Source organism: Haliotis cracherodii, unplaced genomic scaffold (assembly GCF_022045235.1).
Source record: "Haliotis cracherodii isolate W230 unplaced genomic scaffold, xgHalCrac1.p SCAF_9, whole genome shotgun sequence".
Lineage (NCBI taxonomy): Eukaryota > Metazoa > Mollusca > Gastropoda > Lepetellida > Haliotidae > Haliotis > Haliotis cracherodii.
In genome coordinates, this window is record NW_027266343.1 from 44,578,002 (window position 1) to 44,604,476 (window position 26,475).

Here is a 26,475-nt window from a genome sequence, read left to right on the forward strand (position 1 = left end):
CGAATTCCGGTTCGCCACGGTTCTGTTTCTAGATTTGTCAGCACCATACTCGTGCTCAAGAGTTTTACCAAAGGGGTACATGTCCGACAACTGCATCATTTCGGGTTTTCCTCCCACATTAAGAGGACACGCCGTGATATAACAGGATAACTGCTCAAAGCGGAGTTGAACCAAACTTACTCACTCACTCATCATGATTAACTTCTAAAATAAACAAACTCTGGAGACATGTCAACACATATTTTGCTTTATGTTTTATTGAAAGCACACACAGATAGAATCATTCGCCTGAACATGTTTTTCAAACCAATAAAGTTTAAAACTTAAAGTATCAACTGGATCTTTTGAAAACAGTTACTATCATGGCTGTAATTTCAAAGCTATCTCATGTACATGTCTAGGGAATGGTCGAATAAGTATTTTTTTAAGTCTGGCAAACGAACATATGCAAGGAATCGTACATTTAAATTAACACCATACTTAGCTCACACACTGTCTACAATACATAGTTCCAGGAACAAAGACCAAGAGATGAATGAAGCTATTCTTTTGCTGAGCGTTTGTTTACAAATACAAACGGTTGATATACTAGTAATATCATTTGAAACGGAGTTTCGTATTGGGTGATGAAATCACTATTCTCTGCTTATTATTAAAGGGGTAGGGACATTCAGTAAATATATCAGTACCAATATATCATCAATTAACTGTGCGCCACATAAACACTATACACAATTAATCTGTCAATGTAGGAATACTATAACTCATACGAGTCTGATTACATTTATTGTAATTGACTCTGCAACATGTCGGGGAAAATACACTTTCTTCAGGACTCTTGTCTTAAGGATCAGGATACTTCCTGGTTTACTAGATCTGCATAATTTATGAAATGAGCTAAATATTGATAAAACATCATTGAAGTCAGCAAGTGTATTCATATGAATGGAAATTACCACATTCCTACGTCTATGATATATTACAAAACCAAAAATCGAGGTTAAAATATATTAAATGAATCGTTTTTTAAAGATTTGAATTAAAACCTAAAACTCGCAAACGATAGAAAGTAAAGGCTTGCTGTCTGTCATAAAAACATAAATGAAAACTTTCCGTATCTTTACAATTATTTTAAGACATTTCTAGTGAGCCAAACTTGTCCTTTATGATACCGTGTGCCTCACATGTGATGTGCCTAGTGTTGAGTGCACACACTCATCCCTCAAGAAATAATGGAATAATACCACTAAGTTTCGTATTTACTGGTTGTTAGATCTACTATGGTATACATTCTGAATTTCACCACATCATTTCTGTGATGTTGAATTTGTAATCATAGTGATAATGATGAAAATATTGCAAATAAATAACGTCTTGGCATTTTCAAAAACCTCTTCCGTGATATTCAATGTTTCAAACTGCATTCCATTATGAGTAAAGAAGTAATATTAACCTTTCTGACAAAAGTTAAAAATAAAAATAAAACGTCAGCGTTAGAGCTTAACCAGTCTCGATGTTATCGAAAGTAATGTGGCAAATAGACATAAAGATAAAGAGAAAATATGGACTCGGACCAGTAGACAGACTAAACGAGTTTCTCGTCGCTATATGGCTAAAATAATGCCGGTGCGACGTTTCATTTCAAATGATTCAAACAGTTTAAACATTTTCATATCTGATGACTGAATCAATGGTAGTGTCTTCTATTCACATCGTAGATATCGTAAATGATGTGATCAGCGGTTTGTTTCTGTAAAATACCATACCATAAATGTCATACAAGAATACCAGTGTTTTTGTCTTGAACGGTTTAGGATACTAAATGATCCGAAGTGTTATTTTCTGCTGTTAACAACGTTGTATTTGTTTCCAAGTTTGAAACTATAACAAGCCAACACATTCCCTAAGATAAGCAGCAAATGTCTCAACACTACCAAGCTTACTGCTTACGAAACAACGTACAGTTCAACGACATATGAAGCAATTCCCAGATATGCATTCATTTTAGTTTGACCTCTACCAGTATGCTGGTTGACTTGGAAGCTGAAAATATTATAAATGATGAAAATATTTTCTACTACAAGCGGTCAGGCAAACGCGATCAATAAAGCTCGTCCAGCAGCATGCTTGGATGTGTCCATAATCTGATATGACTTAATACTGGTCCATTCTCAACAATTGGTTCCCAACATAGGTGCTATCGAGGCCATATGGAATCGGTAATTTACTTATAGAGGTTGTAAGTGGAATTTCCGTTATCGTGTACAATTAAACATACAATATACAAGGTTTCCTCGATCAAAGCAGAGTTGTTGAATTGTACAGCTGAAGGTCAAATACAATGTCACACATTTGGAAAACAAAAACTATGTTATTTCTTACACCAACAAGAAGAAAATAAACCTAAGAAAAGGGTATTATTTAGGGAATAAACCCGGAATGTGAACGTAACGAGCTGACAGAAATATGCTTGAAGAAATGTCATATACAATCAACTTGTAAACAGAGGCTGAAGGCTAACACTGTTTATCATCCAAAACTGGCTCCCACAGGAGATATCGCTTGGATGAGATCAAGCGATAATCTACACTGTAGATATCGCTGCAATGAAATTACATCACAATGCTTTGCAGACCATTGTGACATCACTGGTTACCATGACGTCACAATCAAATGACATCACTAATGGCTCTGCTACTGAAGCTGTTAGCAGTACTTTTTACACTGAAGACACTGCTAATTACTGTCTCCAAACTGAAAATGTTGGAAGAATGATGTTGGATGATAAATAAAATCTCACCCTCGTGTCTTTTGACATCAAATATATCAACACTCGTTGATAAAAGTGGCAAAAATCCTCGGCAAGCCTCGGAATTTTTCCACTTTTATCAACTCGTGTTGATATATATTTGATATCAAAAGACACTCGGGTGAGATTCTCTATATTCACAATAAGAAACGTCAATACAAGAGTCTTGATCATCCTCGACAGATATCTTTTTTCAATTCCATACTTAACTGACAGGTTCATTATCATGTAACTTAACATAAAACCAGCGTACGAATTCAAATTATATATCTAAAAGCACAAATATATATTTGCATGGTCCAATATTATCTGTAGAAGGCCAGACAGAATCACTGAATCACATTCAACACTTGACAGTGATAAGGTATTCGGGATACGCTTGTGTATCACTGAAGATGACAAAGGTCTTGGGGTCTGCTGGATCGTTGACAACACTGTCATACAAGAGCGTAGTTGACGTGGTGGGATCACGAGCGGGTGGGACTCTGAATGATGCCTGGCCCGTAGTGAAGGTCCCTGTCAGGACCCTGCTCTGGAATAGGTAACGTTTCCCGCTGCCATCTACAGGGGCGTACCTGTCCTGGGCAGCAGCTGGGGCCGCAGTGGTGAAATAGACCCCCTCCCCATACTCGCTCTCTGTGAACACAGGAGAAAACACACAATCGTATGAAACAATCACATATTTCATCAGTTTGTTTGCTTGTGGTTTAACGCCGCACTCCAGCAATATTCCAGCCATATGACGGCGGCTTGTAAATAAACGAGTCTGGACCAGACAATCCAGTGATTAATATCATGGGCATCGATCTGAGCAATTGGGAAACGATGACCAAGTCAGCGCGCACTACTACCCGATCCCGTTAGTCGCTCTTACGACAAGCATGGGTTGATGAAGGCCAATTCTAAATAGATCATCGCAGAACACAGTGTAGTGTATTAACTGCCGACACCTTGAATTCAGCTTCTATAGTCTGTGTTGTCCTATCACAAAACGACTTTGACAAATAAGAACACCATTATCATTTGTTGAAGCAGTACCTTATATGGCACTACTTACAAAGAATAACCCGGTGGTGTTTCATTTAATCTTTAATTGCCGCAATAAATTAAGGTGGAGTGCGTCCTTGTTTGAAGGAGAAAATTACACCACAATGTGACAGAACTTACGGCTTTTGTCGGTATAACTTCTATTGAATCCATAGTTGCAGATATTCATTTTATATTTTTGCTTGATTCCATGCCACAGGGCCCTCTCTACAACAACAGTGGGGCTCTGATTCTCAAGCTGGTTCTTCTTAGCCTGGAACTGCTGGTACAGGAAGTTATTCTGGACTCGGTCAATCTAGAACAGATGCCAACATGAACATGACAATGGCTTGGCATGAACTACTGCAATGGTTTCAGTCTGTGAATTCAGGAAAGCTTGGTTATGTGTCTTGAAAGATATTTTTATGTATCTATTTGATCCAAAGTTCATTTTCTCCAACGTACTCTGATGACCTCCAGTGTTGCCCCTGCAAACGAGTCTGTGATGGTCTTCAAGACGCCCTGGTACTCGATCGTTCCTGCTGTCACCTGCTTGACGGCAAGCTCGTCACCTAGTTGTTCCCACGTGTCAGGGACTTTGGAAGAGGAAACTGTGGTTGTTAAAAAAAAAACGGTATTATAAATGTACACCTCAACGAAAGCTACATTCAAATCATCAGTTCCTTTATTATTGTCGGTAGTATAGAAGCAACAGATGGAATGAATGAAAACTCACTTAAATATTATATAACAGAAATTAGAAGGGTGAAACTTAAATTTAATCCAACACATCTCGATGAGAATCACCGGCTAAGGTATTTTCCTTCGAGAATGGTGTCATTTGTCAACTAATAGCCATTTTCCCTCGAGTATGGTGTATTTTGTCCACCAATAGCCATTTTCCTTCGAGAGTGGTGTCATTTGTCCACCAATAGCCATTTCCCTCGAGTATAGTGTATTTTGTCCACCAATAGCCATTTCCCTCGAGTATAGTGTATTTTGTCCACCAATAGCCATTTTTCTTCGAGAGTGGTATCATTTGTCCACCAATAGCCATTTTTCTTCGAGAGTGGTGTATTTTGTCCACCAATAGCCATTTTCCTTCGATAATGGTATCATATATTTACCAATAGCCATTTTCCTTCGAGAGTGGTGTCATTAGTTTACCAATAGCCATTTTCCTTCGAGAGTGGTGTTACCATGGTCTCTCTTTGCAAATGACAGACAAAAAGGTGCATTTACAACAACTTTTGTTCATGATTGGGAAATATCGAGACATTGATCAAGAAGCTGATGGTTTTTCTGCAAAATAATAATCTTTTCTCGGCAACAAACCTGGCTATGTCAAACTCTTACAGTATATATGTGCTTGCGAACATATTTTTCATGGTAACGCCCCTGGATATGACCGAAGGCAGCGGGTGATTCATGGTACCCAAACAGGATTAAAAAATCTAATTTCAGACATTGTTTTTTAATTATTCACAATGTCAAAATGAAATGCAATGTTATTTTTGCACGATTAACATAATAGCAACACTTCCTGACGTATCCGTATAGCTGTTAAGCATGGCTAGACAGATTATATAGTAGATACACGCTTCTACCAACTCAGCCAATGCAAACAGTTGTCAAGTTCTGCTGCACCGTTGCGCCGGTAGCTTTAGGCCACGCATCTAAATAGTTTTTCGGTTGGAATGCGATTGCCGAGCACTTTCACTTGGACAATCAAATACTTTCTCCGAATGTTTTTTCTCTCAGGACTTGACAAAATTGATATTCACAACAAAATTGCAGTCAATTTTTCCATGTTACTTGCACCTAAACATATCCTATAATTATATCCTATATATGTAAACGACAATACACAAAGCATAGACAAAACTACAATAAATATTAGTTTACAATAATGTATATCATTTTCAATATTGTGACTGTAGGCAGTTTTAGATAATTATTCTAAAACGTTACACTCACCTTCCACGAGGTCTCTCCGAATAATCGTAAGTCGGTCTTTGTCATTGTCAACAGGATATTCAACCCATTCATTGAAATCGAACACAAAACCATCATGTACAAGTCTCGTCGTCTCCCCTTTTTTGAAGGCTTTCTCCAACATTACATTCATCAAAGTGTCATATTTCGTCATGACTTCATTTGCTGTCTCTTCATCTATGTCCATAAAATACCACTGGACCACCTTCTCAAGCGCCTCAGCATACTCTTTTTCCTGGATTTCCCTTTCAACGTCTCTGATCATCTTGTGGATGAAGTTACATGCATCGGCAACGTTGTTTAAAAGGCCGGTTACAACGATGCGACCCACACGCTTATTCACATTCACTTGGACTCCATGTTGATTTTGGAGTTTGTTAACTCTCTCGATCTAAAAGGAAACGAAATGTTGATAAAGCAACAGAACCTTATCCATATCCAATCGAAATCTCTGCATAAAGCAGAGTCGATTGTTCGATTCCGACTATATCATGAGCATGTCTTTATGAATCACTTTTAAATAGTCATGAAACCAGGTGCTCACGAAAAGTTGAACGTATCCTGCTCTACCGGTGGCACCCGTCAATAACACATGCATGGTTTTGTTTTTAAAACGCTTATGAATGTATCTGCAAACATACTTAACCAACCCAGTCAAACCCTTCAACAGCTCAAAATATTCACAACCTGGGGACATTATCAACACTGACTGATTTGACGAAAGCCCCAAAAGCGGGATGAGTCAACCACAGCCGCAGTTCACTTGAACTTGTGTTTATGTTGAAATGAAGGAAGGGGGCATGGGTGGCCCAGTCATCTAGGGCGCCGCAATTCGCTGTGCGTCCCTACGGCACGCCAGGAACCTATGGTTTGGGGTTCGAATATCCGTTTGCTCCAATTACGTTTCTAGGTTTGTAAGCACCATGCCCAATGCTCGTGGGTTTCACCAAAGTGGTGAACGTCTAAGACCTGCATAACTTGAGCCTTTCATCCCACAATTAGCTGGCACGCCGTGATATAACAGGCACACTGTTCAAACCTGAAGTCTTAAATCCAACTCACCTTCTCACACAAATGAAGGAATATCCAAATATACCTGCTCAGGATTCCATTTCTTCAGAGAATCATCTTTGATAGTTGTAGACTGTGCCTTTCTAACCAACTCGCTGTTTATCAAGTCAACAGCTCTTGAAACGTTTGCTGGTTCATCTGTATAGAACCAGAGGGACACCTCTGATGGTTTGGAGATCGTCTGTGTGCTGAAATCCGGTTCATGTCGTTCGCCGTGTGGTGGAACATCTCTTTTCTTGCCAACCAACCAATCTCTTATTCCGCCAAAGAATCCTGATGACTTTGACGAAGGTGCAGGTGCTTCGGTTGGATTATCCCGTCTTTCCTTGCCAGCCTTCAGTCCCTCTCTGTACCGTTCCAACTCAAGCTCCCTCTCGGCATCGATTTCTAGAGAAAACAATCAACAATTATATTGAAACACAGAAGTGTTCACTTCATTGTCTTTTCGATAGCCTGTAAACAAACCAAACAATCAAGTGATGGACCAGTAAGCATAATGACATGATACCGCATTTAATGATTTTGTTGAAACTGAAAACGATATGTTAATTTTGACTGTTGTGTACAAGTGCAGAGATTCTGCTGCTTAACACTAAAGAAAAGCGTTTAAGAAAGATTTCGTCATGTATACTAGTCATTGACAATCATTTGTATTGCAGCCAGCATGTGGGCGTAGAAAACCATTCGTACCATTCTGTGAGCCAGCAACTTTGCCACCGATAGATTCCACATACTTTTTGTTCTCTGCCTCGAAAACCTAAAATCAATCAACCAATCTTTTTTTTCATTATACTGAAAGGCAACAGGCCCATAGTATATGTATGACAAAATATGGGAGGAGAGGCTGTATACAAAAATTACTTTCCAATTGACATGGTATAATAAATATACGTTGATAAGTTACTGACAATATTTGTATAATCTGATATATTACATTTCGACGCAGATTAGCTGAATTGGTCACGCGTTATTGCACTTATTTCCAAATGGAAGTAAATAAAAGCAACGCCATCCGAAGCGGACAACTTTTATTACTATGGAACGTCGGGGAATCCCAATATTGCATTCGAGGGAATTCCCTTTCTGCTCACCTGTATCGTCATGCACAGGACATATCGTGACATTCATGTATATTCAATACCCAAACTAAACTTTGAGACCGAAGGCCGAAAAGGAATGAAACAACAAACGTGCAAGATCGCTGTTTTTTTGTTCGCTCGCCTGGGTTCCACAAATTTCATGTCTTCGGGTTTCATTTCTAACCCGCACTTTTTCCACTGTGTCTTCCCGTTCTCAGGGAACTAATGTTTGAATTCCTATGCCCGCCTCATACCTGGCAACTCTCTTGATCTCCAGGGTAGACAATGAACAGTACATCTCTCAGGGTGGTGTCGGTATTGTCCTTCCCAAACTGGATCACAGTTTCGTACATCACTTGGGCAACCAGTGTCCTGGCATAGCCAAGATTCCCTGTGCCAAGAGCAGGTATAGCCACCGACCCCCAGCCTCCGTTGTGGGCCTTCAGCAGCAGGGCGTTCAATGTGTCAATCAGCGTCTGTTAATAAGACATTCACATTTACATGACGAGGATACACGCAACCTGGATGGACATTCACAGTTATTTTGGTATACCTACTTGTTTCCCCGTGTCCTCACTCCATTTAGGCAAAACGCAGTGATAGATCTGTTCCACACATTGCATGTCACCACCCTTTGTAACAGCTATGTCACCCAACTGTATTCCATCTGGGTACTTCTCTTTGCACTCAGCTTGAATGGCTGGGCCTGTTTGGATATCAAAAAGCAATGCATGTATTTTCCATTAATATAAATAACACGAAGACATTATTACGCCAAGGTCGAATAAATCGTATTTTCAGCTATTTATCTATTGTTTTTAGTCTGACTATAATGAATAAGTTTTTCATCATTTCATTTCATTTTTGGACTTATTTCGTTTACCTGCATGTTTCACAAGTGACTTCGACACCATGCCACGGTCAAGATCTAGGTTAGTGTTAGATGAGCTAACAATTACGTCAGCCTGGAAATGAATAAATATGACAATTATGCTGACACAATGTTTTTATAACAGTTTCTCATGGGACGATAAGTTACATTAATCGTAATAGATGTTCTGGTTTCAAAAATGAAGTCAAATATAATTTATTCATTTTGGAAATTTTCATGTGTTTAGCAACATAATAGGTGTGTGGGTTCGGGACTGACCATTTAATATTCTTGGGTTGGGGGTACGGGGAGCACTGGGATTTTGTATTGTGAATAGATATTTTTAGATATCTGCTAAAACCAGATTTAAAAAAAATTTAAAACTGAAAAAAGACTAATTCTTTTCACATAAACGTTTTGCAACAATGTATTTTGTGGCTGACAATTTCTCATTTTTCAACAGCCTGAATCATAAGTATTTTTTTGAAGTGACAAATTGGTTTTTTTCGATAAAATCCCCAAATCCTAGACAACAACTAAATTGGCAGATTTCAGTATATGTATAACTTCTTTCCTTAAAAATGACAGAAATGATTATATGATGACCCCTAAGGTTTTGACTCATGAATCAGTGTGTGAACATTCATAAAATTTCATCTTGACTTTGTTGAATGAAATATCTAAATAGACAAAAAATATCGTATATTCTGGGCAATTGGAAAAACACAAGCATACCTCCTCGACTCCCATATCTGCCTTCACCAATAGGATTCGAGGTTTGGGCACAATGGCAACAGAGGCTTCTGCAGCTGGAGCAGCTTGTGTCTCATCGTTTTCAACTGTAACCACTGACGACAGATTCAGATTGGACCTACTGGCTGTAAAGAGACGAATTTATGTACAGCACCACGCCGTTTGGATAGTATCACATTTGTCAGCTTGATGTGGGAAGAAGCAATATAAGTTTTACTTGGGTTTTCTTTTCACGAATTTGAAAATCTGACCAGGTGCTACAATGTGTGCAGTTCACCGTTGTCAAAGGCGTTCATGCCTTAGCATTTAATCATATCAGATGAATACCTTTATCATTGCAATTGGCTAGTGGAAACCTCACACTGAATTTATTAATACAAATACAACAGAATATTGGAATTCATACCACCAAGGCCTTGTCTTCGTTGTCTATGTCTATGAGGTGTGGACATTCCCGACTGTTCTTCTTCCTTTTGTTTTGCAAAAACATGTTCCTCCCCAAATGTAGAAACCGACTGTTTCCATGCCGACTGACAATTCGTCGAGTTTTCCAAACACACATAAACATCTGTGACATATCTACTGACGTTGCAGAAATCTTTGATTCCTTCGAAGATGTACTTTATCCTTTCATCGAATGACATTGACCGATGTATGACTTCGGTGTTGAAAGCAGGCAGAGCCACAGAGGACAAGCAGTATTTATCAGCTTCCTCCAGACCTGCTGTGATGACTGCCTTGATTATCTCCTCTATACTACAACTACTGTTTGCATCAGGACCAACAGCATGGATAAGCCTCTTACACTGAAGTCCCCCAGCTGATGTTCCAACAACGTCTCCTTCCATGTAGTATCTACCTCCGACCTCTGCCATTACACTTGCGCCAGCTGTAAAAGATATTACATATTCAGCTACCATTGCCACAATAACATATTTCTTCATAATAAAATTGTAGTATATCAAACATGTGTATAATTATCATTTACCGATAAGATGCGAAAATAACAAATACATGCTATCTGTAGGTATGAATTAGCTAATTAAACCCTGTGAAGATACGAGTTAGAATTAGTATTCAGCTACTCATGCTTGTCGAAGGAGGTTGTTAATGGGATCAGTTGGTCAAGCTTTTTGACGCATTTCACTTTTCTCAATTGCGTAGATCGCTGGATTGTCTTGTTCATACTTGATTATTAACAGACCACCGTCATATAGCTAGAATATTGAAGAGTGCGGCGTTAAACAACACACAAACAAAAAAAACCAGTTAATTAAACAGGCATACCTTTATCAATGACAGCCGCAGCTTGTGTTGAATCTGGGCTTAGGTCAGTCTTTAGGACAACCACCACTGCCTCAACATCTGACACCAATGGAACCATACTGCCAACCACAACATGGATCTTCCTGGTGGTGTCTGGTGCACAGTGGAAAGCACGTTCGTATTTTAGCATACTATCGTCAGCAGATGCCGAACGAGTATCTGTCGTCACATCAGAATGATCTCCGCTCCTTGAGATGACACATTTTGCATTTTCCTCCACCTGTTCTATGACATCTCCTGATTTAAGGAAGTCATATATCCCTGGTATTTTTAGGACTTGCTTTTGACAAGAAATCGTTTTAGTGATGCCATTGACAAACATCTTAGCTTGACTGAGACCCTTCTGGGATGACTTAAGTGTTACAGTGAACGGATTTTTCGTGCACACAAATTTGACACTGAATTGTTTCAGGTCCTGACTGACGTTGTCCAAGTTGGTTCTACAGTGCATGACGAGAAACTTCAGAATAGGTTGACTGTACATCATTTTCTCTGCATATATAGCATTTCTTTGAAGGAAGTCCGTTACTGCCGAACGGCAGTCGTCGTAATCTTCACTGACAGCTGTTATGCTGATACGTTTCCTGTCAGCCAGGGGAGAGATGATTAATCTGTCGTGTCGAACCCGTTTTAGTTTTTCAATTTCTTCAAGAAAATCTGATGATTTTAGCAGAGGTGTTTGCTCACTGTCAAGCTTTACAGTTCCTTCCTGAACTGAAGACTTCAAGAAACCCTCCAGTGCTTCCAATCCTGTATTGCTGGTGTAGTATATAATGATGCCCTCCCGGCCAGGCTCCCAGGAACCTTCAGCAGCCATGTTCTGTTGCTCCAGTCTCTGATGAAGATATTCTTGTACAGTGGGACGCTTGAGTAGCTCTGTCATGTTTGCTGAAAAGGTTGTTATTGTTTGTTGTGTTATTTCATTCGATTCACCATACATCTGCATGATAGCATTCTGTACTTCTTCAGATGGCCCGACAAATACCAGCTCTCCTGTTTGTATGTCAATGGATACTGTTACATATCCTTGGGTAAACCTGTTCAGAAATCCTTTTGCTTTCAAAATACGAAGCTTTGGTCCATCTACTTTTTTTCTCTGGGTCACTTGGTTTTTACGCCTTTCATTTTCAGTCTTGGCAGTATCAATTACTGCGTTCATCTTTCTGATGGTCTCAGTTACCTGTTCCTGTGCCCCAACTGCAACAAGTCGCCATTCAGACTCATCTGTAAAAACTTTCGCATCTACTCCTTTGTCAAATTCATTTACTTTAGACTCCACATCGGGCCAGATTTCATTATTGACATCAATCATCTCCACCACAAGTGTGTCCAGCTGTTCCTCCATTGCCTTTAGAACGTCTCTTGACCATGTTCGACTGATGGTCCTAGTTTCTTCAGCAGTGTAGGTTGGACTGAGTGTGATTTCCTTCTTTCCAGCATCTATTTTAACGTCACTGTGCAATTTGGACAGCTCAACTTTGATTTCATCCATTTTTGTGCCAGTTGCCACGAGATATTTAATCTTATAGTCATCGACATCCAGCAGATGTTTCGGATCTGGAATTTTTGTACAAGGTGGTTCAGTGGTGCCACCTGCCTCCCCTAGACATTCAAAATGCAGACTCACCTCCACAGGGGTTTGACTCAAAGCATGAGGACGTTCTGACACAGATTCAGCATCTGAAAATAAGATTGTAACTCAGAAAACGAATACAGAAAAAGATATGACTACATGCATGTACTGCAAAAGCACAATTCGTATAGGTTGATAGGAGACAAATCGTAATCTCAACGTATACATACCTGAACTTTTCTTGAATCTGACAACAGCAAACTCTTCTGATAGATTCAAAACCACCTCCTCCACCTCCCCACCCCCACTTCTTTTGCTATTTTCAAAGTACATGGAGACGGCATCCTCGGTTGTATTCTCTGGGATGTTTCTAATTGTGATGCTGGTAGTCTGTGGAATTTCTCTGATCTTCAGACTTGCCTTCATAAACTCTCTCTTCATGACCAATTCACTTAACTTTGTGAAGTCTGAAAGAAAATGATAACTTTTTTTGTCATTGAGCAATATATATAATTCATTTGGAACTTACAGTTTGGGGAATACATTGTGCATCAATTATCTCATGTTCAATGTTTCTTCATGTGAATGTCTAATTATGAAATACCTTTGAACTGTTCTGTAAAGAACACTAGAATATCTCCTTCTTCTTCCCCATAAAGGAATTTATCTACATATTGCTGTGTCCTGGCCTCCAGAAAGTCTCTTATGTTGTCTTCAGACGCCCCGTCAGGGACACCAGAGAGGAGGACCTTGTCCCGATACATCACTGCAGGAACTGACATCTTCACCTGCAGCTCCCGGTCCCCAAGCTTGTGCTGGCGAGCGGCAACCTTCTCAGCCACTAAAACATGAAATTATATACGTATATCATGTATGTGATATAGTCGAAATTGCACAATCGACTCTGCTTTATGCAGAGATTTCTATTGGATACAGAAAGGGTTTTGCCGCTTAATTGGCACATTAAGTTATGTCCATTTAGGCATCGTAATGCAGCCTTACTATTAAACCAGTATGTCTCTGAGGTCCTCCAAACTGATACACTTCTTTGACATATCAATGACCAATAGGTTCCTGTGTTTTATAAGGTTAGCACTTATCTTGCCTTTGCATGTGTTTGCGATGGGTGATACTGGTTGGACAGGTTTCACTCAACTTTTTGCGAACATTTGGTATCATCACTATTTGATATTGTTTCAGTCTTAAACACATGCTCCATATGTAGTTGTTATTGTACAATCGACATCCCATGGAAATTCCTATGATTGTAGAAATGGCTTATTTGCACCATAATGTTTTTTGTACCTTCTTTGAAATATAATTCGAAAAAATGCAAATATGAAAACATTTCAATATTACCTTGGTGACTTTCAAATGTCATCACGATGACGCCCTTTTTGTCATCACGAGTGAACGTTTCAATGGGTCCTCCACCAGATTTACGACCATTTTCAAAATACAGAGTGATTGCGTCGTCTGAAGAACTCTTACAATATCCACGGATCTCAACAGTAGCTGAAGGCTTTGTGTCTTCTTCGTCCGAGCTTTGTGTGGGTGTCGAATCTCCAAGCTCCTCTTCCCCGGCTTTGACAACTTTCAACTGCCCACCTTGGATGCCGTGGGAGGGACGCTTAAGTACCCGCTCAAAAACTGTTAACATCAATTATTTCATATACTGAAGGCACATTGATATAAGCAGAAACGAAACGGTTTAATAGTGCTGATGTTTTAAATGGCCTTTGCACATGTTTGTGAGCGGTGCCACTGGTGGGTCAAGATACGCTAACCTTTTCGCAAACACCTGGTATCATCACTATTTCATAGTGATTCACAAACACGTGTCCATGGTATTGTTGGAATCGAACAATCGACTCCGATTTTGACATTGATTTCTTATAACTATGGAAAGGGTTTTGTTGCTTATAATTATACTGACTTATCCCTCTGACAAGAAACAAAGCAAGTCACTCCTTTGACACCATTTGATAATGATGCAAAAAGAAGAGATTCAACATTATCAAAAGGGCAGATTGGAGCGCCTTAACGTTATGTGGGGCGGTCGATAGCTCAGTGTTTAAAGTGCTAGTCTATCGCTCTAAGGCCTTGGGTTCAATTCCCAACAGTGGTACACTCTATGAAGCCTATTGTTGATGTCCCAATCGTTATGGCTCCAATAGTTAGCAAACGTTTTCTACCCGGAGAACATCCTACCTTTCTCGGTTTTGAAGGTGATGTACATGATGCCCTTTTCTTTGCTGACTTCCTTTTGCTCTATGTCACCGCCGCCAGACTTCTTCTTAGATTCAAAGTACATCTCGATGGTGTCCATATCTAGCTTGGAAAAACCAGTGACAGCAATGGTCCTTGGCTTGGCTGTCTTCTTCTGACGCGGCTTGTCAAGCATCACTGTGACGTCACTACCGGCAACGCTGTGTGATCTTGCTACGACTCTCTGGGCAACTGAAACAGGCATTGACATAACAAGATTTTTTTTATTCCAAATAAATCTTCTTTTTAAAATGTGTGGTTTGTCTTTGCCATTGACCCTACAGCAATTATTTTGAAGTCATGCCTTATTCACGAAATATACAAATATCATTACACAAAAGGTAAACTCCTCATTTGTTGATTCGATGTAATAAACAGATATTAAGATCCATAGCCACCTGTTGTCTTACGTCGCACTCATGGCATCCTGTAAGTGGACCAAAAGAAACTTATGATCGTATGAGTACTAACAAGATTTTGAAAGGGAATCACAGTGAGTGAAGTGTATCACAATGTCATTACCTCCATCTTCTTTGAAGGTGATGTGTGCAATGCCCTTCTTTAACGTCATCCTTTCTATCTCCCCTCCTCCTGATCGCTTGGTACTCTCAAAGTACAACTCCAGCGTATCCTCAGTGACAGATGAACCAAGCCCCGTCACCACGATGGCATTTATTCTGGATATGTCGTAGAGACACGCCTTCAGTGTGTGTCCACTGTGATCATGTGTCTCCTTACTGGCCACCCGTGCTGCGGCTGAACAATATACATTCAACATCAGTATAATATCGACTGACAAGTATTATTTGAGGTATTTGTGTATGAACACAAAAGTAACAACTCTATATATTGAAGAACATATGAGGCTAAAATCTGCCTGAAAGATTTAGATGTTTTTCGGAAAGTTTTATACGTAATATGAGCAAGTCCTTATCCCAAGATGAATGTCTTAAGATATTTACTTGTAGGTACAGACAAACGTGTGGTAAAATATTCATCTTGGTTCACAATCTTGCTAACAGCTTCTCTGGAAGAATAATACGGATGTCTTCACTCATTTTACTCATGTACTTGTTCAAAAGTCCAAAATATGTTCCCTATTTTCAATGAATATGTCTTTTGTGTGTACAAACAGCAATAAATGACACATGATTAATGATCAAGCACAGAAGGTGTACAGTCAACTTCGAGTACACCATGTACTAAACGAAAGGTATGTAAATTCACTGATATGAATGAGTGAGTGAGTTTGGTTTAACGCCGCTTTTAACAGTACTCCAGTTATATCACGGCGTGTCAGCTTAATGTGGGAGGAAAGCCCGAAGTGATGCAGGTCTCAGACGTTTACCACTTCAGTGAAACCCACGAGCACGGGTATGGTGCTGACAAACCTAGAAACATAATCGGGGCGAACCGGGATTCGAACCCACAATCATAGGTTTCTGGCGTGCCCAAGGGACGCAACTCTGCACAGCGAATCGTGGCACCTTAGACGACTGGGCCATCTGTGCCCCTTGATTCACTGGTATGCAGATTCATTGGCATGCAGCAATTCTGAATATTTATTCAGCTGTCGAAATGTCAATGGTATAATGATTAGAATGTCATGAAAGTGAACGTTTGTTCGTCCGTCCGAATCTACAATGATGAGATAAATCCTGGTTAATGGATGAAGAAAATATTATCAATGTTTATTGGCAAGTAATATTTATCATAATACATACAAAAAAGGAATGAGGATTTCTGGATTGTATTAGAGTCTTGTGTATTACCTTTTGTATTAATTTTTTTCATAAGCTCATTCTATGGATATGTCATTGCTTTGTATGACATACTTATACCACTCACACACACGGTGCTTCACAGTACCTTCACAGTCTTGGAATGTTAGAAGTGCTGTGCCTTCAGCCAAGTTAAGTTCAATATCTTCCACGTCACCCCCACCTGACCGTTTCTTGCTCTCAAAATACAATTCCAGGGTCTCCTTTGACATACTCTTGTGAATTCCCTCGACCAAAACAGTCTTGGGAGGATCTAAAAATAATAATAATAATAATAATAATAATAATAATAATAATAATAATAATACAACCAGTAAAGTTCAAGTCGTCGTAGGTAGATGTATGGCGATATAATGTCACTCATAATATATGACCCTCCATGGAATAAGTAACCTTATGGCTGAAAAATCCCATTTTGACTTCTTATTTTATCTTAAAACTGAAGTATTTTCGGAAATGAAAATACAATTCACAAGCGACAATTCATATGTAATCAAACATTTGGACGAACTTTCTAACAAATCCCCTTTTCAGTCTTGAAATAATAACTGTTGTAATAATTTACATATAGCAGCTGATTAATAGAAAGTAGAAAGGTATTCTCAAATGTATTGAAAAAATGTTTTTAGTACATTACTTACTAACAAGAGAAATATATTTTAGATATTATTGTACAGTCCTCATACATGGCGATTTTTACGGAAGTAAGCTGATGTCAAACGTCTTTCTATATGACGTCACAGCACAATTATATCCTAGCACCCACAAGGTCCCTTTTCTCCTGGCTTGACAAATATGTAGTAGAGTCACTATTGAACAGTATATCAAGAAGCAGAGTATTGAAAACTTTCACAAGATTAGTATTATGGGATACACAATCTTCAATATGAAATAAAACGATTGGGAATCACATGCAGATAGATGGAAAATACTAAATCTGTGTGTGCAATTTTGACTTAACACGGGTGCTCTGAGACGAATTTCTTAAAATGGATGTTATACACATGAAACAACTTCTTATGACATTTAGCTGTAGCGGAGAATTACTGTTATCTCTTTCAAATAAACCACGTAGAAAGACAATTGTAGACTGTGGTGTCATTTTTATTGTAACGTCATTTAAAACCAAACATTAATAATGTTCTCATTACGTCATCATTGACGAAATGATTATTATAAAAGCGCTGCTTGTGTTTTTGTATCAATCTCGATGATAGAGAATGGTACCTTTTGTATCTCCAGGATCTTCTCTAGGACCTCCTCCAGGATCCGATGTTTCACGCCTTGGGCTGTCTCCACCGTGTTGATCTGAAGCGTACCCACTTGAGGATCTTTTTGCATACGGTCCCCGTGCTTGTCCTTGTTGGGACCCCATATGCGGGTGCTGCGAGGGTGGTGTATTGTAATAACCAGTCTGAGTGTGCTGACCCTGTGCCATCGGGCTTCCCTGCCCATAAGCTTCCGGACGACCAGGAAAGGAGCCCTGAGCTCCATATTGAAACTGTTGAGGAAAGTACCCATGGCCGTGTTGATATGTAGGCATGTTTGAAGGATGTTGGGGGTAGTTTCCACCTCTGGAATTTGATCCTGGGGTTGGCGGATATCCACCGTACCCTTGGTAGAATTGCGACTGAGCCTGGGGATCACCTGTGTGTTGGCTTGGGGGTGCCGGTATTCCCTGAGCATACCCCGGAGGAATCTGAGCATGACTTCCATGCATTGGTTGCTGTTGGTAGCCACCAGGTGGCGATGTTGGAGCAGGAGTGTTGGTCCTCCTGTTGGTCCGGCTGTCATCCGGAGACTCGGCCATTGTGACGCCGCAACCTGTTGCAGGTATTAATCAACAGTTTACGTTATCAAAATCACGAAATATTCTAACTCAATTAAATCAAGTCAGGGTGTAATTATCAACATGGAAAACAAATGGTTTCCCTATTATCCATACTTCGCACGTTTCAACGTAAGTCAGATGATGTGCTTCACTGTACAGTGGTTGTGACATCATGCATATCACATCATCTTCGTCACGTGAGTGAGTGAGTGAGTTGGGTTTTACGCCGCTTTTAACATTATTCCAAAGCCCGAAGTGATGCAGGTCTCAGACTTTTACTGAAACCCGGGAGCACGGGTATGGTGCTGACAACCTAGAAACATAATCGGGGCGAACCGGGATTCGAACCCACAATCATAGGTTTCCGGCGTGCCCAAGGGACGCAACTCTGCACAGCGAATCTTCGTCAGGCTTGAGAGCCTCACAAATACCTACGTCTGTATTGGACTCCGTGTAAATTCAACTAAAACGATAGTTATCTTCCATTACCTCATACAGATAAAAAAGAAACGTGAAAATAATTTTGTGTAAGTTTTATTTCTCAAACACTCATCCTGTAAAACAGTGTAATAAGACTCCCCAAAAGACTTGCAATCAAAATGCATATTTACTTACATAGAGGATTCATCACGAGCGTTATCAACAAGCGAAATATCAACTGTTTGTTTGTTGTTTAACACCGCAGTCAGCTATATTTCAGCTGTATGACGGCGGTCTGTAAATAATTGAGTCTGGACCAGACAATCCAGTGATTGAAATCATGCGCATCGATCTACACAATTGGGATACGATAACAGTTAGCGAACCTGACCACCCGTTCTCGTTGTGTCGCCTATTACGACAAGCACAGTCGCCTTTTACGGCAAGCATGGGTTGCTGATGATTCATTCTAATCTGGATCTTCACGGGTTGTCAACATAGCCTAAGTAAGCGGTATTTGCCGAGTCTTTGGCGAGGTTGATATTTCCCACAGTCAAAAATACGAGTGGTGAATTATATTCATCATTTTCTACCTCTTCCCCATTTGGAAACCGAAATTGTTGAAATCCTTAGGTCGAGCTACACGTATTCCTTGGCCATGTGAAGTAAAACAAATCACCCTATACCTTCTTTTGAGAAAATCCATTCGTCGAGAAATATGTTCCTTAATATGGTCAATAGAAAGATACTGAAATGCTACGTTGTGGCATATTTGAAACTAATAACAACTATAACGATCAATTATATTGTATATGATAATGATTTGGCGGGAAGTGTGTTCAGTGTCGAATGGAATGCAGTCTGAAATTATTTTGGATATTTGTTTGTGCTGATCATGTAGTATCATGTGAAAGTCATTATTCACGGGAGGTTGTGTTTGTAACCTGTTTATCTGGGTGTTTTGATTTGATGGATTCGTTGTCATTCAACTTCTGACAAGGTATGAAAGCGCAAAGTGATTATGTAATTTGTCTAGATTGTATCTGCAAAATACAGCTTCAAATTCGATACCTTCAGTCTATAACCATCGGGTTATTTAATAGCAGTTTGGCAATACTGTTACACTGTCAAAACTGTAAAACTATATTATACAGTTGTCTCCGTGAACCCATGTTGTCCCACGTTCGAGTGCACCGGTGAAAACATTCTGTTTCCGGTTATCTAAATTGCATTTGGGTAAAACCATACATGTTTATATGTCAAAGGCATATGTTATGAAAACTTGCTTCAGTTAAATGATAAATGTACATATGAACCAGGTATACCGTAGAATATATGGAGATTATTATACGAATATGTGTGGCATTCTGATTTTACGAAAAGAGTATCAGAATACTTGTATTTCCCGAGCGAGAGCGAGGGTAATACATGAATTCTTACACAAGTTTCTCAAAATTAGTATGACACACATGTGAGTGTAACAATTCTTTATTACCTATTATTTCTCAATCCTTTTGAGTTCCCCTTAGAAACCTGCAGTGATCACCATCGCTGTTCCAGAAAACCACAATTTGTCGAATGATCTTCAGCTTTGACGTCGTTTCTGGTATGACGTCATTCCGACCTTACATCACAATAACATTCGAATGACGTAAACAATGTCGCCCGGAAGACGGAAACAATACACTGGGGCGCGAGAAGTGATATTTGCATTATAGGTGCACAGACGACTTTTATTTATTCTGTTAAATCTATCCCTATGGGAAATAAAACGAATTATTACTTGCTCGTGAAGAGATGACCCGTTTGATAAACACACACCTGTATTACACGTTGTGTCATACCAAAACGCGTGATGATGTACTGTCGGAACAAGTTTCCAGAACAAATATTGAAAGCTCTCAGCATCCCTCTCAGCTTATTCAACGACACTGTGTGTGGAGATGATAGATCACTGAGAGGAGCTTATGCACACTCATTGACCACAGCAACCCGTTGCTAGGCTGACGTCACATGGCATTGTTTCGCCGATGGATATTGCTTCACAATTCCATAAACTACGTCTTCGGGTATAGTGACGTATTGTAAACTTTGTGGTGCAGGGCCCCGTTCCACAAGGTGATTGTACTGTAGCGCAACGACAGTCGTAAGTCTTTGTTAAAGTTGCGATAACCTTAACGCTACGATAACTTTGTGGAACGAACGCCTGAATTCTAAAGGTGGACCGTTTTACGGTATTAAATTAATACGTTTAAACTTTTGACGTGTTTTAAGTAATATTCTGTTAGAATATTCAGTTGGATTATGCCGTGGATCGTGTAGGTGTCAGCCTATGCACACACGACAGTATACTTCTAAAAACGTTATAAAAATGGCAAGTAATCATTAAAATACTAAACTCGCTCCCGTGTTAAACCAATTTTATGAAACACGTGAATAGGTGTGGTATTTGATTCGTTTTCTCTCGTCAGACATCAGAACTATTCACTCGTTTCATAAAATTGATATTACACGGGAGCTCGTTTAGTATTCTATATTTACAACGTTCCTTGTATTTAACAGGGTCACAACACCACATTCCCCCGACTTATATTACCTCCGACGTCGGTACACATTGGAGACACGCCCACTTGTCATGAAGGCAAACTCTGTGCGGGACTAAAGTGGCCCGATATCTCACAGCGTGGGCAAAATATGCGTGTATGCAGTGAGCAGGTTCAAAGGGTCTGGGATGGCCTATGCTGCGTGTATGGGGTTGTCCATGCATAACGTCGGGTGTTTGAGCAGCTACTTCTCAATGCAGGACACAGGCGAATAGGCATGTGAGACACGACTGACTTCAGTACACATACACCTGGTGACATATCAATGAGGCATAATGTCATAATGTTGTGTGGAGATTATACCATCTCATCGCTAGCGTATGGATTAGATAAAATAGTCACATGGCCGAGTATAGTTTGTAGATTGTAAAGTAAAGGGCAAAAGAAAGTATACAGAGTTTTCTTTTTATGTAATCGAAAACTGAAAAACTGTTGTTAATTTTGATAATGTCTATTTCACTCATTCCTGCATTAGAGTGTAAAATGTAATCTTTATCTGGGTAACTTTGTGTGAAAATAACTTAGCTCAGTAAAAACTGGTTTAGAACTGATTTTGCAACCACATGACCCCTACAATATTTCAAATGTAACTTTATTTATTTCCAAAGATGAAATATCTAAGATACATACCCATGATCAGTTGTGTAGTATTAGAATTCTTTAAAAAAAATCTTTTTAAACGTTTTAAATGACATTATATTTTTAAACATATTCCCACTGAGCACCAAGACAGTTCATTTAAAAAAATATTGCTTACTTAATATATTTTCAATTGAATATCAAACTTGATAAACTCAATTGAAAGGACTAGTTCCATTGCCCCTCAGTGTATATAAGCTAGGACAGTAACGGCGTAATGAAAAGCGTGCTGAATAGATCATATCAGTCTGATACGGGATCCGTGCCAGTGCACAGCTACTGGTTTATGTGAACTGGTCCACTCACTCATTTCCTTGAATTATGATTGTTGTGTTTTCAAGAAATAGAACAACCACATACATCAATTAAATACATATGGGCATGTCATACGTTTTTAGGTATTTGTTATCACATGTGTACTTGACACTGTAGGTCAAGGCTATATCATGACCTGGCATTTAAAATTCCTGACAGTAACAATTGTAACAATACAATTATAGCAATGTAGGTATTCCTAGCGAAGCTTGCCTGGCTATGGCTTAAACATATTTCCTTCATAAGTTTGAACATGTATACGTAACCTATAGAGCATGGGTTGTTTGTGACAAGGGAACGTTGAAGCAAAATAGATTGGCCAGGAACCAGAGAGTGCTTACATTATGTTTGTTTTTAAGGTCACTCATTTCGGGTCAGAATGAAGCCCAGTACCTCAGGGGATTGGGTGGTCAGTCTCTGTGGCTCAGCTCTGGTGTGCTGTGAAGTGCTAGTCAACACTGTCACATGTTGCCAATTTTAGACCAATGATGTAATGTTAGCATGGTGTGTCAGAGACTTGATGAATGGCGTGACAATTATGTGTTTGAAAAAATATGTAATTATAATCCTCAATAAATATCATTATCTACCGCTAATAAAATATGTCAATTAAAATTAATTCAGAATAGAAATGACAAATATTATTAATTATGATTTCTATTTTTTTGTTAGTTTGTTTAATTTGTCATCATTACGAGTCAGTCCAGACATTGCTTCGCAGCTCGTGAAAATAAGGTTTTTACAAGAAGCAAGAAATAGCTTCTATTTAGTATTTATAGAATTTGTTTCGGTTCTGTTAATTGTATAATTTGGCATCAGAGCGATGCCCTTACACACTATAACCGGGTCTATTAAGGGTTTAGGGATACATCGACCGCCAAATTGTGTTTTTAAGTATTCGAAACAAATCAAACTGGTACATATAAAAAGGAAGTTAAACAACCATTCAATATTCTCATAGACTGAATACTCTTACAGCATGAAATCTTTCCTCAGTCAGAAGATAGTACAACAATGCTTAGCAATTTTCAAACAAAATATAATGGCAAAAACATTAATCACGACCTACCCACCCACTGCGAGGACCCTGGTGTGATATCAAAAGTAAATAATAACCACAGGGTTATGTTTCTGTAATCTCCCTCTTTCTCTCCTTCCCTCTCTCTCTATCTCTCCCCCTCCATTTCTCTCCCTACCCCCTCCCTATCCCTACCTCTCTCTTTCTCTCCCTCCCTCTCCCCTCCTCTCTCTCTCTGATGCTAGGACTATGTTACATGTGCCTCCACCATACGACCAATGCTGTTTGACTTGGTAATACTACACAATTTGTTTCTATTCTTTTCTAAGTTTAACACTATTGATTGAATTCGAAACAACAGTTTACACAACCAGACATTATAACAATGTTGAACTTCCTGGGAATAACAGTTACGCAGAATTCAAAGCGAAACTAAAAGCTCCGTTGACGTATGGTCTATAAATAACACAATTATTTTATAATTCACGAATCCACCATTTTCACGTTATATTAATGACACGACCCATTCATAAATATAAACAATATCACCACATATCTTCATCTGATTTACTGTCACTTCGGATTAATTAATAACACGTATCTTACGATTCATTTATTACAAGGGGCTGATACCACCAGATCGTATAGCAATGAATGGCCTTCCCATAGAGGAAAATCCTGTTCACGGCTTACACCAGGACATTTGATGTCTTCGTGCATATCATCGCCATTACAAGAAATATCTCACCTCTAAGGACGCCCCTTGTCTCTTCGGGAACTTTGGGTACTTGCACGATAACACAAAATCTTTAGCAGCGACTGCCTGTGTTCAGTAGTGCAGTCAAAGTATAATCGTTTCTTCAAAACGAAAGCGAAAGTAGGAATTTCTCTCCACGTAATATACTGCTTGTTCATCACTAGTTATTGTCGTCCGACGCCTGAGGCGATGGTAGCATGTTTGATGTTTACTAGAACGCCCATTTGGCTTCTATTAACTGTCAATATTTTAACTTAGTGTAACTAATTTATTTTATATAACTTAATACATTTCTAGACAATGAAACCGGGGCATTTTTAAGCATATACAACTGTATCTATGACAATACGCATAATATATGTGAATGCTGACATAAGAATGATTTTTTTAAATCAACGCTTTATCATTGCTGTGAGAGTAACATAAAAATAAAACAAATAATTTCTAAAGCTATTACTTGTTACAATTGTTTCAATACACATACTGCGCCGTGGGGACGTTTTCGTGATTTTACGTATGCATCAATAACTTCGAGGGCGAATTGGTAGGAATAGGAACAGCATTGAATACATATTGGACAAAAGCCTTCGCGCTGCAGCTTTTAATATAATACATGTAATAGTATTAGTGAGTGAGTGAATATGGTTTTACGCCGCTTTTAGCAATATTCCAGTAATATCACGGCGGGGGACACCAGAAATGGGCTTCACACATGGTACCCCTGTCGGGAATCGAACCCGGGTCTTCGGCGTTACGAGCCAACGCTTTAACCACTAGGCTACCCGACCGCCCCTTGTAATAGTCTTAAGTGAACTTTATGGAATGACGGGATATCACGAGGTATAGAGTACGTGGTTGTGATGCGTATCAATACCAATGCGCAGTAACTCTTACTGGGCTTTAGTGATCCAATGGACTCAGGTTCGATCCTCGTCCTGAACGTTATAAGGCCTTTTTGGTCACATTGGTGTCAACATATTTGTAATCTTGTTGGTAATTAAACGGGAAATACATGCTTTTTAATTTATTGAGAGTGTGTTTACATCGTTTGGTTTAACATGAAATGTGTTTTACGGAGCCTGATACTGCAGTAATCTAGACTTGCCAAACGTAATCTAGACTTGCATGGGCTGTATTGGATATATTTGGACCAGGGTCTGTATGACGGACTAGAAGTGTCGGGATCTGATGGGTACTCCAGTACTTAAACATAGTTCGGCTTCAGACGGGCGTCACCAGTGAGCCAGGATATTCTCACCTTTTCGCGGACACGTGTTATCACTTCTTTTTTTTTATAATATTCATTCATAAACAAATGCTTATGGTATGATGGGAATCGTAAAAAATGGAACTGTTCATAGCAGATATTGCTTATGATAATGGAAATTGCTTTTAGACAAACCCGAGGCTGCCACTTCAGACTCCTGTACATGACCAGGGGAGAAAACTCCCCTATTCACTTCTCTGACACGCGTGTTGAGGACATGGAAGGGAATTGTAAGTACCTGGACGCTTGTTGACTTACAGGATGCTTAGTTAAAGATTGTGGATTGTGTGGCATGTTACCATGTGTTGTCTTGTTTCTTTACTTGCTGAAATAACAGCATAATTAAAGCAGTCCAAACATCCCTGCCTTCCGTTTCATTCGTTAACCATGATCAGACGTTAGTCGGCCAGTTGTATAAGTAGTAGGTCGAACTGTCCGAATGCGGTACTTGCCCCGAGACAACAAGCACCTTACATTACATTTTTCAACGAGGTGGCTCACATGCATGAATGTTAGAAATCGGCTTGAACAAACTTCTTCTTTTTCAAACACAGGCATAAATGACATTTTTAGGCAGTAGACTGTGGTTGGATGCAAGGGATGAACTTGTCTGAACTTCAGAAACGCGTGTCACTGAACGTACCGAAGTTGTAGATAAATGCATTATTCGACCCCGAGCACCTGCTGACGCGTAGCTTTAAACAAGTCTGTCTATGTCATAGACACATCTCAGCGTTGGTACTAAACTGACGGGCAAAAGAAAGTATAAACCCATGTTTGAAAGAAATGGTTATTCGATGGTGATGTAATTGAGTATCTTAGGCGACATTACTATGTATGCATCCTATAATGGGTATCACACAACAGGTGACTAGCACATGACGTCACAGGGGACAGATGGGGGTCTCAGTTTCACAGTGCACAGTAATGAGCAGAGAGAAGCAGGTATTGTCATGATCAGTTTGAGTAGGTTCACAGATACCAGACATTCTCGATATCGAATATGACCACCACGAGCACAAATGCACGCCCAGTCTCGCCGTTCGGAATCCACCACTCGCCACTCAAGGCGA

General features: G+C 39.4%; 1 protein-coding gene across 1 annotated transcript; it reads right to left on the reverse strand.

The window, feature by feature from the left end:
- Positions 1-233: 233 nt before the first annotated feature.
- On the reverse strand, positions 234-24,231 carry LOC139452076 (protein mono-ADP-ribosyltransferase PARP14-like). The gene is made up of 20 exons (XM_071233388.1): positions 24,127-24,231; positions 17,780-18,376; positions 16,641-16,805; positions 15,294-15,527; positions 14,715-14,963; positions 13,863-14,153; positions 13,108-13,344; positions 12,734-12,970; positions 10,892-12,610; positions 10,011-10,493; positions 9,587-9,729; positions 8,864-8,945; positions 8,538-8,686; positions 8,235-8,456; positions 7,592-7,658; positions 6,927-7,288; positions 5,813-6,221; positions 4,301-4,446; positions 3,977-4,151; positions 234-3,445 (listed from the first exon to the last, which is right to left on the reverse strand). Exons 2-20 carry the CDS (start codon positions 18,360-18,362, stop codon positions 3,153-3,155), a joined length of 6,246 nt encoding a protein of 2,081 aa, XP_071089489.1. The 5' UTR covers positions 18,363-18,376; positions 24,127-24,231; the 3' UTR covers positions 234-3,152.
- Between the last annotated feature and the right edge of the window lie 2,244 nt (positions 24,232-26,475).

Bases quoted from the DNA above. Each gene is read 5' to 3' on its own strand.
- LOC139452076 (XM_071233388.1), bottom strand. From the start codon at position 18,362: ATGGCCGAGTCTCCGGATGACAGCCGGACCAACAGGAGGACCAACACT. The intron at 12,611-12,733 runs GTATGTATACGT...TCTTATTTTCAG, and splicing joins CAGATTCAAGAAAAGTTCAG to ATGCTGAATCTGTGTCAGAA. The intron at 8,687-8,863 runs GTAAACGAAATA...ATATCCAAACAG, and splicing joins GTCACTTGTGAAACATGCAG to GCCCAGCCATTCAAGCTGAG.